Source organism: Uranotaenia lowii, chromosome 2 (genome assembly GCF_029784155.1).
Source record: "Uranotaenia lowii strain MFRU-FL chromosome 2, ASM2978415v1, whole genome shotgun sequence".
Taxonomy (NCBI): Eukaryota; Metazoa; Arthropoda; class Insecta; order Diptera; family Culicidae; genus Uranotaenia; species Uranotaenia lowii.
In genome coordinates this window covers 351,606,390-351,619,253 of record NC_073692.1, presented here as the reverse complement: position 1 = coordinate 351,619,253, position 12,864 = coordinate 351,606,390, and the positions used below count along the sequence as shown (strand labels likewise).

Below are 12,864 nucleotides of genomic sequence, written 5' to 3'. Positions count from 1 at the left end.
CAAACAATCAATACTGATCGGACCATATTGAACACTGGTAAGACGTTTGTTTAAAGCCGTGGGGCCAACACGTAGGTTCCGTTTCACTGGTGTTCATCAGTGATCCGTTCGTGTTCGCAAGATCTGGTGTGATACTATCACTATTCGATTCTTTAAGATCTTGCGCGACAAGGCATACCCATTTATATCAAAGTGATATAAATGAGCCTCTTACCATGCCCACGGAAATCCTGATGTGAAAAATGTATTCGCCCTAAAATGTCGTTTTTTTTTTAAACTATTCGAGTGACTGCCAATCTTGCTTGGACGTGACTAAAAGCATCTTAGTTATGCCGAAATACGAGTTGAAATTGCACGCAACACTTTCTACACAAGAACAGTCTTACGGAAATCGCGTAACAAAATCAAAGAGCATTGGAATGCTGTTTACCGTGCTATTCTTTCTAATATGGCGACCGTCAAAAATTGATTTATTTACTCATACTTTTAACTTCAGAGTCTGAAAACTAGCAATAATCATTAATATTCGTCGAATACCGCCATAAAAAGAAAATTATGTCTACTTAGCTATCTGGATGAGGAAACTAGTAGTTATAATCAGGACTTGATGATGGTAGAAAAACAAAAATGCATCTTATTATTTCTACATTTTGTAAAAGTAATATGCTTAAGACAGGTAGAGTATTTATTGACAATAAATTAGCTTAGTTCTGCCAGTGCTTGATGCCAACAAATATTATTCATCACTTTTGTATAGGATAAACAAAATTACACAAACCTTCAGAGATTCGAATAGTGTAACAAGAGCACGTGCCTTGAGTGACGACACTATATTTTGCAAATCTATGTAGACAAATGTTTTTTTGTTACAAATAGTAATAGGAAATAGATTGGTTTGAATTATAATCACAGTAAGAAAAGTTCACTATACTTACAAATCGGTGAGCCAGAGGGCCACAACAATGCCAGGAATGACGAACGTCCGAAAGAAGACATCTATGAGTATGTCGATATCGAACCACCGGGGCATGTTGCACTTGTTTTTATTAACTTTTCACTCTCTTTCACCAAACAAACCAACAATCGAGCGAATTGTACCTTTCTGCTTATACCTACTTCTAACACAAATAGTCGAGATCGCCCGATCGAGGATTAATTAAAGCCCCAGTAGTTTTAATTGCGCCTCGGTAATCTTCTTTGCTCTGCTTTGCTGCTGCTATGATTAGAGGAGGGTGGCACAAATCAAAATACCGACCGCCACACCACTGGTCTGTCTCGGCTCGGGTACACTTTCGCAAAGCTTTTTTGGGCTTCGTTTATTTTTGCACGATTCTCACCACTCAGAGGCTATAGGTACCGATTTTAAGAGTCGTAATGATTTGTTTCTATAACTTCATACACCCAGGAATAAAGGAACCATCCACTTTTTTCTTTTATAGTTAAGATTGACTTGAGAGCACTTTTGTAATCTAATTCAAATTAACATATTTATCATAGAACTCTTCTTGTTCCAATGACTCATGTTCTTGGTTCTATGAAAGCACAAAGAACGATTATCGTCAAGTGCAGTGTGACAACAGCAGACTAAACAAGTCTCAGCAAAACCGTTTGCTGATGATGGGTTTTTTTGCATATGGATAAGCAATTTCATAACACCATTGAATTGAGTAACGTTCGCGATAGGATAAAAAAAAACAACTAATGAACCATTTCGATAAAAAAAAGCTATAAAAAATCAATTCACCTTTTGAGCAGTCGCCTCCGAATGATCAAATACATTCCGCGTATTCCGCCGACCGGTTCGAAAGCTGATGACAGACTGCGCTCCCTCGCGGTTCACTTCGAGGGTATACTCTCTTTGTTATTATTGTTGGCTGGCTGGTTGGTTGGGTTGAGTTGAGCTGGCACCGGTTTGGTTGCCCTCCTGTGTTCCTTCTGTCTGATACCGTGCTGATAATAGAGTGAGAGTATAATCAACGGAGCCTTTTTTTTCTCGCAGAAATAGCTACTAAGGGCAACAGTTATTCGTTTGCGTGCTTTCATCAATCTTCAGAGACGATGACGATAAAAAGAAACTATGGCGATCCCCATTAATGATCGTGTCCTCTTCTCATGGCAATACTCTCTTCCCAAGAACCGGTTCAAGCTTTCTGTGTTCTTATGCCAACAATTCAGACGAGTTGTTTTGTTATTGTCGAATACGGGTTTATTTTATGCTTTTCTTTTCTTTTTTGCCTCCTTGAGAGCATTCTGCATGACGCATTATTTTCTTCCGTTACAGCTGTACTTTTGCTAAACAATTTGAGCGGATATCGCCAACACGGTTATTGTCAACCAATTGGATATGATATTATATCCCAATTTGTAAGTCACTACTAGTTCAACTCAATTATTCTTAGCGCTCTGCGCTGTTCAATTCGGTCCTCTTTGGGTATTTCGTTTACCCCTCAATAATACCGTAAATCTCAGTAAATAAATGATAATAGCTCAAACGAGGTCCAAAGGTCATTCTCGACATCCAAGCAAAGTTATGGCACATGTAGTAGCAGCTGGCTCGCACGTTAAGTGTTTTTGTTTTTTTAAAGCTCCAAGCTTTTAGATTCTGATGAAGTCGCCACGATTTACTTGTGAACGCAATGGAAGTATGAAGACGTCTTTAGAAGTGTTCTGCAATTGAAATTGAAAATAGATTGCAATTATTAGTATGAAGCTTTTGTTATGCTAGCTAAACTGCTCAGAATTACAACCTTCCTTACGTACTGTTTAGAATCGACACTCAACATTTCAAATATATAACCAAGTTAAAAAAAATATTTTTCTTGTTGAAGTATTATTCGTGTTTATAAATCGTCTTCACTGTTAAGAAAATACATATGCCGTATTCGCATATTCTGATTATCACGTTGATTGTAAAATTTCACTACTCACTCCAACATATGAGATTTTCATTGTAATGCCGTATGACGCCTTTTCATAGGCAACGTTGGAACTTGGAATAAGACAAAATGGTAATCACAAGACCGGAAATTGTACGTATGTGTAGTGTATCTGCCACCCGATCGCTCAAGAGATGTTGCCCTCGCTGAGTCGTTTTCTCGCTGCATCTTCGAAGTTAGTTCTTTCTACGCTCCAGAAGATGACTTACTTGTCATTGGCGACTTCAATATGCCCGGTTTGAAGTGGTGCTCTAACCATGGCAGCTTTCTGTACCCGGACCCAGCCCGCTCTACTTTTTAGGCATCTTCAAACATCATATTGGATTCCCTGAGTGCAGCGACCTTGCGCCAGATCAACGATGTGGTGAACGAATACGTTCGTACACTGGACTGCTTTGCCAATGATGGACCTCGTTTACCGACCATCGAATTCGCTCCTGCACCGCTCGTTAAAGTAGTCCCACATCACTCTGCTCTATTGGCATCACTTGAAGTAACTATGCTGAACGCTACAGTAGAGAAATCAGCTTCTATCTCGACTTCAAGAACGCTAACTTCGGCGACATCTCTCACGTTCTGGGCACTATTGACTGGGTATCTGAGCTTGATCTTTCAAATCCCAACGCTGCCGCTGATACCTTTTCACACATTCTGAATTATGTCATCGATCGTTACGTTCCAAAACGCCCTAGCGGCGGAAAAAGATGTGCTCTTCGAAACTACAAGAAGCAAAAATCATCCTAAACTAGGGATATCTATCTATCTACGTCGCGTACAACGTAACCTCAAGTCTTGCCCAAAATCGTTTTGGAAACGCATACATAGTCAGCGGAAAGAACCTGGTATACCTTCAAACATGTTTTTGGACGGCATAACGGCGAACTCTGATCGTGGAATCTGCGATCTCTTCGCCCAAAAATTTTCCAGTATCTTCACTTCAGCTTCAACATTCCCAGAACATTTAGCTAGCGCTGTCAGGAACGTTTTGCCATTGGGCTTTTCAATAAATGGTGTTGATATCGAGGAAGCAGTCATTTCTAGAGCAGCAGCGAAGCTTAAGAATTCATTTTCTACGGGCCTGGACGGGATACCAGCTGCTTTTTTAAAAAGTTTTATGTCTGTTTAGCTGACCCCTATTCGGCTCATTTTTCAAGCTTCGCTAGATAGAGCCACCTTCCCTCTACTATGGAAGGAAGCCTACATGTTCCCGGTACATATAAAAGGAGATAGGAGAGATGTTAAAAATTACCGTGAAATCTCTGCCTTATGTTCGATAGCCAAACTATTCGAATTGGTGGTTTAGGATCCTTTCTTCAAGTACTGCAAAAATAACATCTCCAATGATCAATGATCCAATGATGCCCAAACGATGAGTAACTTGTTAACGTTCACTTCTTTTGTGCATGAAAGTTTTGCTGCCAAATCTCAAACCGATGTAATCTATACCGATCTGTCCGCTGCATTCGACAAGGTGAATCATGAGATTGCCGTCGGAAAACTTGAACGCTTTAGGATGCTGTGGTATCTACTCAGCTTGTTCCGTAGTTACTTAACTGGTCATAAATTGATTGATCGAACGGGTGACACTTTTTCCAGGCAGTTTCCTGCCACCTCCGGTGTGCCTCAAGGCAGCCATCTCGGACCGATTATTTTCCTAATTTATTTCAACGACGTGTTGTCACTCCTCGACGTCCCCAAACTTTGCTATGCTGATGACCTAAAACTGTTTAAAACCATAAACGACAACGACGACATAAATTTTCTGCAATGTCAATTCAACCTCTTCGCTGAGTGGTGCGACATTAACTGCCTGCCATTAAACCGCAGCAAATGTGCAGTCATCAGCTTTTCTCGTAAGCGGCAGCCTTTAATTGCGGAGTACTTCCTTGGAGACGAACCCATCTCACGTGTGAACCACGTTAATGATCTTGACGTAATCTTAGATCAGTGCATGGAATTCAAGCCACACACCAACTACGTGATCGACAAAGCATCCAGAAGTCTCGGTTTCATTTTTAGAGTGGCGAAGGACTTCAAGGACGTGTAAATATTGCCTGAAAAGCTTATACTGCAGCATTGTTCGTTCCATCCTTGAATACGCTTCAGCTGTCTGGTGTCCCTACTACCAGAACGGTGTCGATCGGCTCGAGGCCATTCAACGGCGATTCTTGCGATATGCTCTTAGGCACCTGAACTGGCAAGACCCTTTTCGCTTGCCTAGCTACGAAAATCGATGCCGCCTCATAGATATCGACACCCTTTAAGCCCGCAGACAAGTAACACGTGCCTCATTTGTCGCCGACCTCCTGACATCGCGAATCGACTGTCCCACGCTACTGGAGGTTATTTCGCTTAGTGTACGACCCCGTGGATTTAGGAATCAGGATCTTCAATTGTACATTCCCTTTCGAATGAACAATTACGGAGCTAACAGCGCCCTCATCGGTGCAATGAAATCGTTCAACCGTTTTTCGGAGCATTTTGACTTCGACATTTCGAGGGATGTTTTCCAAAGAAAAGTGATTAGGGCCTTGAGAACCCCATAGTTAGATTTAAATGTTTTGTTTTTAACTTTAATTTAAAGTAATCATTTGGATCAACATGTGATCCGTTGATCAGAAATAAATAACAAATAACAATACGTAGATTTTTATCAAATTTATATCACATTGAAATTCAATTTCACTTGAATACTTTCAAATGACCAGATTGTTTAGGGTATTTTCACCAAAATGTCCTTATTTTGAAGCTAGCACACAGCAAAAAATGAATGTCCTTGAAAAAATTTCGCATCATGGATCCGCCTATGGGCTCTTTATGTATATTGGAAGAAAAATGTTTGCGTACATTCAGGGATCTTTAAGTTTCAAAACCTTTATGGCCCGCTGCTACAATGGGGATTGACTTTAAACGACCCTCAAATTTATGCAATAATTTTTATCCGACACTGTACATAACGCCAAATTTTTAGGAAAAAAATCATTTTCTTCTGTCGGCTCGTCGATTCAAAAGAAGACTATTTTGGTGAAAATCTAGGCCACCCATTGTTTAGGCTATTACTTCGAATTTCGAAAGTTAAATCTTGCTTAATCGTTGTTTGAACCATCTCACTTGAAATATAAAAGAAATAGAAGATGTACCGTGAACGGCCCTAATTCTGCGCAGTTAAGGATTTTTCGAATGTTTTAAGTTATAAAAAATTTACCTTCCAATAAATTTCCTCAAAATTTCGTGTACAGTTGGGTTAACTAACAAATTTAACGGCAAAAATAATGAGAGCTCAATTTCGGAGCAAAAATGTGGATTATTTACAACATTTGGAAAAAATGCAAGTGGCCCTTATTCTGCGCACTATTTTCTATTTGTTCCTAATTCTGCGCATATGTCCCATATTCTGCGCACCCAAATAAAACCAATATACCATTCCGTACTTGTAAGACAAACATTGAATTTAACTAAAAAGTTTTAAAAACATGTTTTACGCTTAGTAAAGTATTGCAAATTACGAAAAAGGGCCAATTCAAGCCTTGGATATTTGAACCTTATGTGACACTATCTTTCACTTTTTCTTACACTTGCTATATGTTGCTTGCAGATGCTTTTTCCTGCAGCTCGCTTACCCAATATTTGTTGACCGATCACGTTCTTCGCCGGATCTGGTCAAACTAACTTGTTTCGTTGGTGTGCAGTGCAGACTATTCCGACATACAGAAGAAGTTCCGGCGGGCCACAAAATCGCCCCAGCTGGGGGAACTACGCGCTGCTTCATTTGGTTTAATATCATTCAGTATCAGTTAGTCAACGAGTGCGAGTGAGCGGGTGAACCGAGAAAAGCTTCGCGTAGTTCCCCTAGCTGGGGCGATTTTGTGGCTTGCCGGAACTACTTCTATACGTCGGAACAGTCTGTATACAGTTGGGACCGAACGATTAACACGCGAACACGAAAGAGAACGCAAATCAAGATTTTCTTTTTTTTTTTTTTGTCAACAAAAGATATAGTTTCGAAGAGATTCCTAAGAAACTCCCAACAACTTTACGGATACACAATCTTCATAAAACTTATTAGAAAACTGTAATTGAAAGTCTCCCAACTCCCTGCATTCAATTCCTTGCAGCTTTAACATCAGTTCACTCCGGTGCTTTTCATTGTGCGCATTAGGAACATAAGTAAACAAATGGTGTCAAATTCTGCGCATTGGTAAAATCATTGTTTTGATTTGAAAAACCATTTTTTTCTCAAATTTTTTAGCAGTCATGTTTAGAATGATTTTATCTTCCCCGTAGAGGCATTTCCAATGAGAAAATTCTGTTCAACACTGTTTCATTTGATCTTTTTGTTTTCATAACACTTAAGCTGGACTGCTAACGGCGGCCATTTTTCAACGTTTGCTTCCTACATTTATTTTAATTTTTTCCATTTCTCGCGAACAACTCATCCGATTTCAAAATAATTGGAATCATTTTGAAGATAAACAGTAACTGAAGAGTTTTAGCTTTTTTCATGGATATTTTGTTCATCATATCTTGAAATATTTCTGTTTGAAAATGAAAATGCGCAGAGTTTGGGACTGCGCAGAATTAGGGCCGGTCACGGTAGATACATTTGTAAAACTTACAAGTACTTTTGCCATGTCGTTTGCCTTGAATTCAACGATTGAATCAGTAGATGAGATCGTATGAGCGAGTTGAAATCGGGAAACAAAAAGAATCGTATTTCCCAATAAATTTTCAAAATGATCGATTGCGATGGTATTATTCCAGTATTCATTTCCATTTTTGTTGTTTTTGATTTTCAACAGATAAAGATTAAGTTATGAAGGGTTCGGCATTATTGATTCGAAAATGATGACTCCCAATGAATCATCAATTCGTAATTCTATCCACTATATTGTTATTAGAAATTAATTTGGGTAGAAGTTTGAATGGAAGCCATCAATAACCCAAGCAACCAAAAGTCCCATATCTACTTGAACTCATGCCTAAAAAGTTCGAATTTCGCTGAGCAAAGGTTCCAAAGAAAATTGGTACCGATTTTTTTCGGGTGTGAGCATGAAAGTTACAAAAGGTTCCTCAAATAGCCTTCTGTGGACTTGAAGTTCCAAAAAGTTCCTCAAATAGCCTTTTTGTGACATATTAATCCCATCTATTCAGTATAAAAGTTACAAATTGGGTCTCAAATAGCCTTCTATGGACTTGAAGTTCCATGAAGTTCCTCAAATAGCCTTTTTTGTAACATGTCAATCGCATCCATTCAGTAGAAAAGTTACAAATTCTGTCTCAAATAGCCTTCTGTGGACTTGAAGCGCCAAGAAGTTCCTCAGCAAGCCTTTTTTGACATGTCAATCGCATGCATCTAGTATAAAAGTTACAAATTAGGTTTCAAATAGCCTTCTGTGCCCATGAGTCACCAATTGCACCCATGGACCCAGAGTAGCAAACTGGGAGGACGCGGTGGCTCGCCGTGCCTTGGATAGCAATCCGTAAAAAGGATTTACCACCTGGGTGATCAACTAATTAAAAAAAAGACTGTCACCCTGGGTTTTTTTTTCTTTTTTTCTTAGCGGCCCGCCACACTCCCCCACACCAAGAAGCTCATATGAGTTCCCTGGTAATGGACGCTAACTGTTCTCAGCATGTCTGACAGCAAAAGGAAAAACACAAACGCGAACCAAAATTTACTCATGCTGAGAACTTTAATAATATAGTTACTTAGTGCGAGGAGATGTTACGTTACAAAACTTAATTACAACATGAATCTCAGTGGCTTTGGAGCTTGGGATCGACTTCTGTCCAGAGAAAACTGAGATGGTGTTTTTTTTCTAAGAAGCATAGACCAGCTCAACCAAAGCTTCTACTCCTGGTAGAACGATCACTCAATCGAGGTGTTTTAAGTATCTTAGGGTTTGATTTGATTCCAAATCTACCTGGAGAGCCCATATTGAGTATCTGAAAAAAAATGCCAACAAAGAATCAATTTTTTCTGATCAATAACTGGCACCTGGTGGGGAGCCCATCCGGAAGATCTTAAAAAATTGCACACGCCGTACTTTCTCTAGAAGATACACGATATGATGAGTATTTTATCAATACGTTGCTTTTACATTACCTTTGTCTGGGTCCCTTCACATTGCTCGATATTAGGCAATGAGAGGGCAGATTTCTTTGCAAAGATGGGTGCGATGGAAGACAACATTTATCAGCGTGAAATAGTATTCAACGATATTAATTTATTGTACATCAACAATTAAAATTAAAGACACTACAAATACAATGGTCTACACTAAACTTAAAGCTTTAAGGATTTTTCTTCGGAATACAGTAGAGCGCTGATCGAGATTGCATACCAGTCGGGTGAAGCAGTTGCGAGAGGCGCTTTCCTATTATACAGTCAGAATGTTTCAAATAAGAAACGTATCCTGATTGTTTATTTTGATTGATTTTCGGAACACTGGTTAAAATAAATCAAGAATAGTATTCGTCCTAAATGGCTCCCTTGAGGCACTAACGAAATGGTTGTGAAGGATTCTGCAATAAAGTTCTACGATACAGTAGTAGCGCTGCCGTGCAAACAAAGAAAACCCGAAAACAGTTCACACATCGATCGAACCAGTACTCGCAATAGAAAACTTCACTTGGGCCTGCCGTACATTTCCTTTTGTCCGATCGGGGTACGAAAACACGTGCTTCGATCCATCCATATCATTGTGTAGATCAATGCAAAATCGACCTATTGACTTTGCTTTTTCTAGACAATAAAACGGTGCGGAACGAATGGTCTTGTACGGCAAGAAGTTTTTTCATGGCACGCTCTTGATTCATTTTCAACACCTTTAATGCTTCATAATCAAATCTATCCGTTAAATGTAAAATGTTACATTTCGAAGGCTCAAGCTTGAAAGTAAATCTTAGTTCAAGCTCGTTTAAAATTGCAATTTCTTCAGGCAGTTTGATTTTTGATGATCTGTTGCAACTCCATGTAATATAGACGCAAGTACCTGAATATTAAAAAAATTAATTCTATTTTTTTCGATATCTACTTATAACAATAAAATGCTTGTTTCTTAACAAATCGTTAAAGACACTATCTTTGCATAATTTATCCACGTTGAGCGGTTCCTTGAAAAAAAATCAATAAAAGTTTTGAGTGCTCATAATGGCAGTAACTAGAATGGTTCGATATAAATTATGTTATCTGATTTACTTACCAGACCCGGAAGGTATACAACTGTATTTTCCTACAAATCAGAAGCCGTACGAACCAGAAAAACTTATATTATAAAGTTATTTTTGCATGAAAAACGTGAAAAACACCTGTACTATCGTTGTTGCAAACGAGCCGCCTTCGTCAAAACAAAACACAGCTGTTTTGATACGGCGGAAAATTTCAGGCGGTGACATTCAGCGTACACGATCGGACTTTGAAAGTTTAAATTGTGACTCTAGTTGCTCCAGGTCACAAAATCGAGCAGAACAAATTTGATTTTGAGAGATCGAACTAGAAATTGTGACCGGAACAGTTACAGATTTTGTTGCTTAACATTTTTTTAACTTTCAACAAAATTTGATTTAATTATTAGAGAAATTTAGAAAATAACATAACGTAATAAACTCGGTTCATATTTGTAAATGAAATTTTAAAATTTCCTTAATATCTATTCATAATTTGCAATATTTCAGAGTGTAAAACATGAGCATTCAAGTACTGTCATTGTAACTTTTCTCATAACCATTGAACAAAACTCAACATTAAACAACGATTTAGGATTTATTCGTCTCCACAGGTACCTACAACTTAGCTTAAATCATCAAGCATCAAGCATAAAATGCATTCAATCGATTTAAAGCATTAAAACAGACAAAATACTTTATTGAATGATATTTGAACATTCAATCCAAATTAATGGTAGATTTTTAAATTTTTTTTTCCTGAAAACAGGCAAGCTGAATCGAAGTTACTTTCATTCGTGATGCGAATGAAGGAACTTCAACCATTCAACTTAGCTAGTTGTAAATTTGAAAATCTAATTCTTTGTAATATAGGTAAATCACTTGACATTTATCGTTGAAAACCCCCTGATTCGTAAAAAATGTGATTAAAATAATTAAGAAAATTAGTTTTCGAATCGATTGACTGAAATAAACTAAACATAATTCGAACAATTCCCTGAAGGATGATTTTTTGTCTTCAAATGTATGTGATATTTCACCAATATAAAAGATAAAAAATGTATACTTAACCGATTTCACTTTCTTTTCCTAGATTTCGAATAGAACTCTTGATCAGAACAATGTAAACTTTCTCCTTATCATAGAAAATTTTACATCGTTTACTTGTTGGCTTCCCACTTGGTTTGCTCGTCCCGTTCGCGCTTGACCTCCTCCAGGTACGGTTCCAGATATTTGGTATCCTCTTCGTACTTGGTCCACTGTTCCTTCGGCAGGATGGTCTTGGTCATCGACAGATGCAGGGCCCGGGTGATCCGGAAGTTACGATCGTCCTTCAGCTTCTCCGGCAGCCGACGGATCGCTTCCTTTACGTCGTCATCCTCGTACAGGCAATCGTCACGGTGCAGTCCTGGGAGGAGAAAGAATGTTGTTAAGGTGAGGTTAACTTGATTCAATTTTTTTTGTTTACAATGCCATTCGGCATCGCAGATTTAGGATTGTTCTTACCGTACTGATTGAATCCGGACAGATTGTAGGCCCACTTGCCGAGAGCAGCTAAAATAAAGCAAAATGTGAGCTGTTTGGAAATCCACAAGTAGGAATATTACGCCTCGCATTATGTAATTTTTGCATTGCATACACGAAACTTTATAACAGTATCATACTTGAATTTAAATATAAAAGCAGGGAAAGGAATACTCACAAGCAACCTGGGGTCCTTTCCGGGCAATGTAAGACATTTTAATTTGGGTTTTTCACCGAAATATATTAGAATTACACCGATGCGAGCTCCGCACACTTTCGGATGGAAGAAAATTCTACAAAGGAACAACAACAAAAATGTCAACATTTTTGACAGCACGAATCGCGATTTTCCATCAATGAACTTGAATTTCAAATAGACTGGCTTTGATAGTTGAAAATTGGAATCATTAAGCGCCCCTCGTGGCCAGATGGACCAAACTTGGTTCGAGCCAGTCTAAAGTAGACAACCCCAAAGGAAAAAAAAAGCGCCCCTCGATTGCGGTGTTTACATCGATAGGGTGTACATGTGTTTTTTTAACGTGGATTATTTATAAAACCAAATTTTAAATTGTCGTATTGTTATTAGCCTTAGAGATTCTGTGATATATTCGAAATAAAGATCTGTGATATTTCCTGTGATAGAGCGCAAGTGGAGTGACGAATTATTATTATTCGTCCCGAAATGAGTGAGAAAGATGCTGCTCCAGATGGAGTAGCATCAACCAATAACCTCAATCAACCGCTGGAGAGTTCCGGATCTTTAGAACGGATGGAAGATGACAACACAGCAACACCGGTCAACAACGGAGGAGTAAACAAGGACAAAGCAGAATCTGAAAAAGTATACATAAATTATAACTACAAGACAGGTGATTGTCGACCGTATCGAGTAGTAGTAGAGAGCACGGAAAAACAGAAAGTCGTAAATAGGCTACAAGTCGGAATTCTTTTACACCAAAATGGGTTTGACAAATCGATAGAGGATATAAATAAAACAGGCAGAAATAAGGTAACGGTGTATGTTGGGAATATAAAAGACGCAAACAGATTGGCAAACTGTAAAAATTTAAACTTAAAGGGCTATAAAGCATATATTCCTAAGCAATTCGTTACAGTAACAGGTGTGATCTCAGGGATACCCTTGGAATTGAAAGATGAAGAAATTAAAGATTACATTAAGGCAAAAGTAGAAGTGGAATCAGTTTTTAGAATGCATCGTTTTAAAGATAAGAAAAAA

At 38.4% G+C, this 12,864-nt stretch overlaps 2 protein-coding genes across 3 annotated transcripts in view; both read right to left on the bottom strand.

Annotated features, from left to right (window-relative positions):
* The window catches only part of LOC129743572 (lysophosphatidylserine lipase ABHD12), a 34,814-nt gene extending 24,514 nt beyond the window's left edge, over positions 1-10,300 (bottom strand). Inside the window, exons 1-3 of one of the 2 annotated variants that reach the window (XM_055735626.1) lie at positions 10,142-10,300; positions 1,745-2,667; positions 936-1,611 (exon numbers count right to left, since the gene is read on the bottom strand). In XM_055735626.1, the coding sequence (XP_055591601.1) occupies positions 936-1,030 (95 nt within the window). In that variant the 5' untranslated portion in view covers positions 1,031-1,611; positions 1,745-2,667; positions 10,142-10,300. The remainder of the gene's footprint in view (positions 1-935; positions 1,612-1,744; positions 2,668-10,141) is intronic. The other variant, XM_055735628.1, reaches the window with a different exon arrangement.
* Positions 10,301-11,164: 864 nt separating this feature from the next.
* On the bottom strand, positions 11,165-11,946 carry LOC129743575 (cytochrome b-c1 complex subunit 7). Its single transcript, XM_055735631.1, has 3 exons — positions 11,806-11,946; positions 11,610-11,657; positions 11,165-11,511 (listed from the first exon to the last, which is right to left on the bottom strand). Exons 1-3 carry the CDS (start codon positions 11,840-11,842, stop codon positions 11,264-11,266), a joined length of 333 nt encoding a protein of 110 aa, XP_055591606.1. The 5' UTR covers positions 11,843-11,946; the 3' UTR covers positions 11,165-11,263.
* Positions 11,947-12,864: the final 918 nt, after the last annotated feature.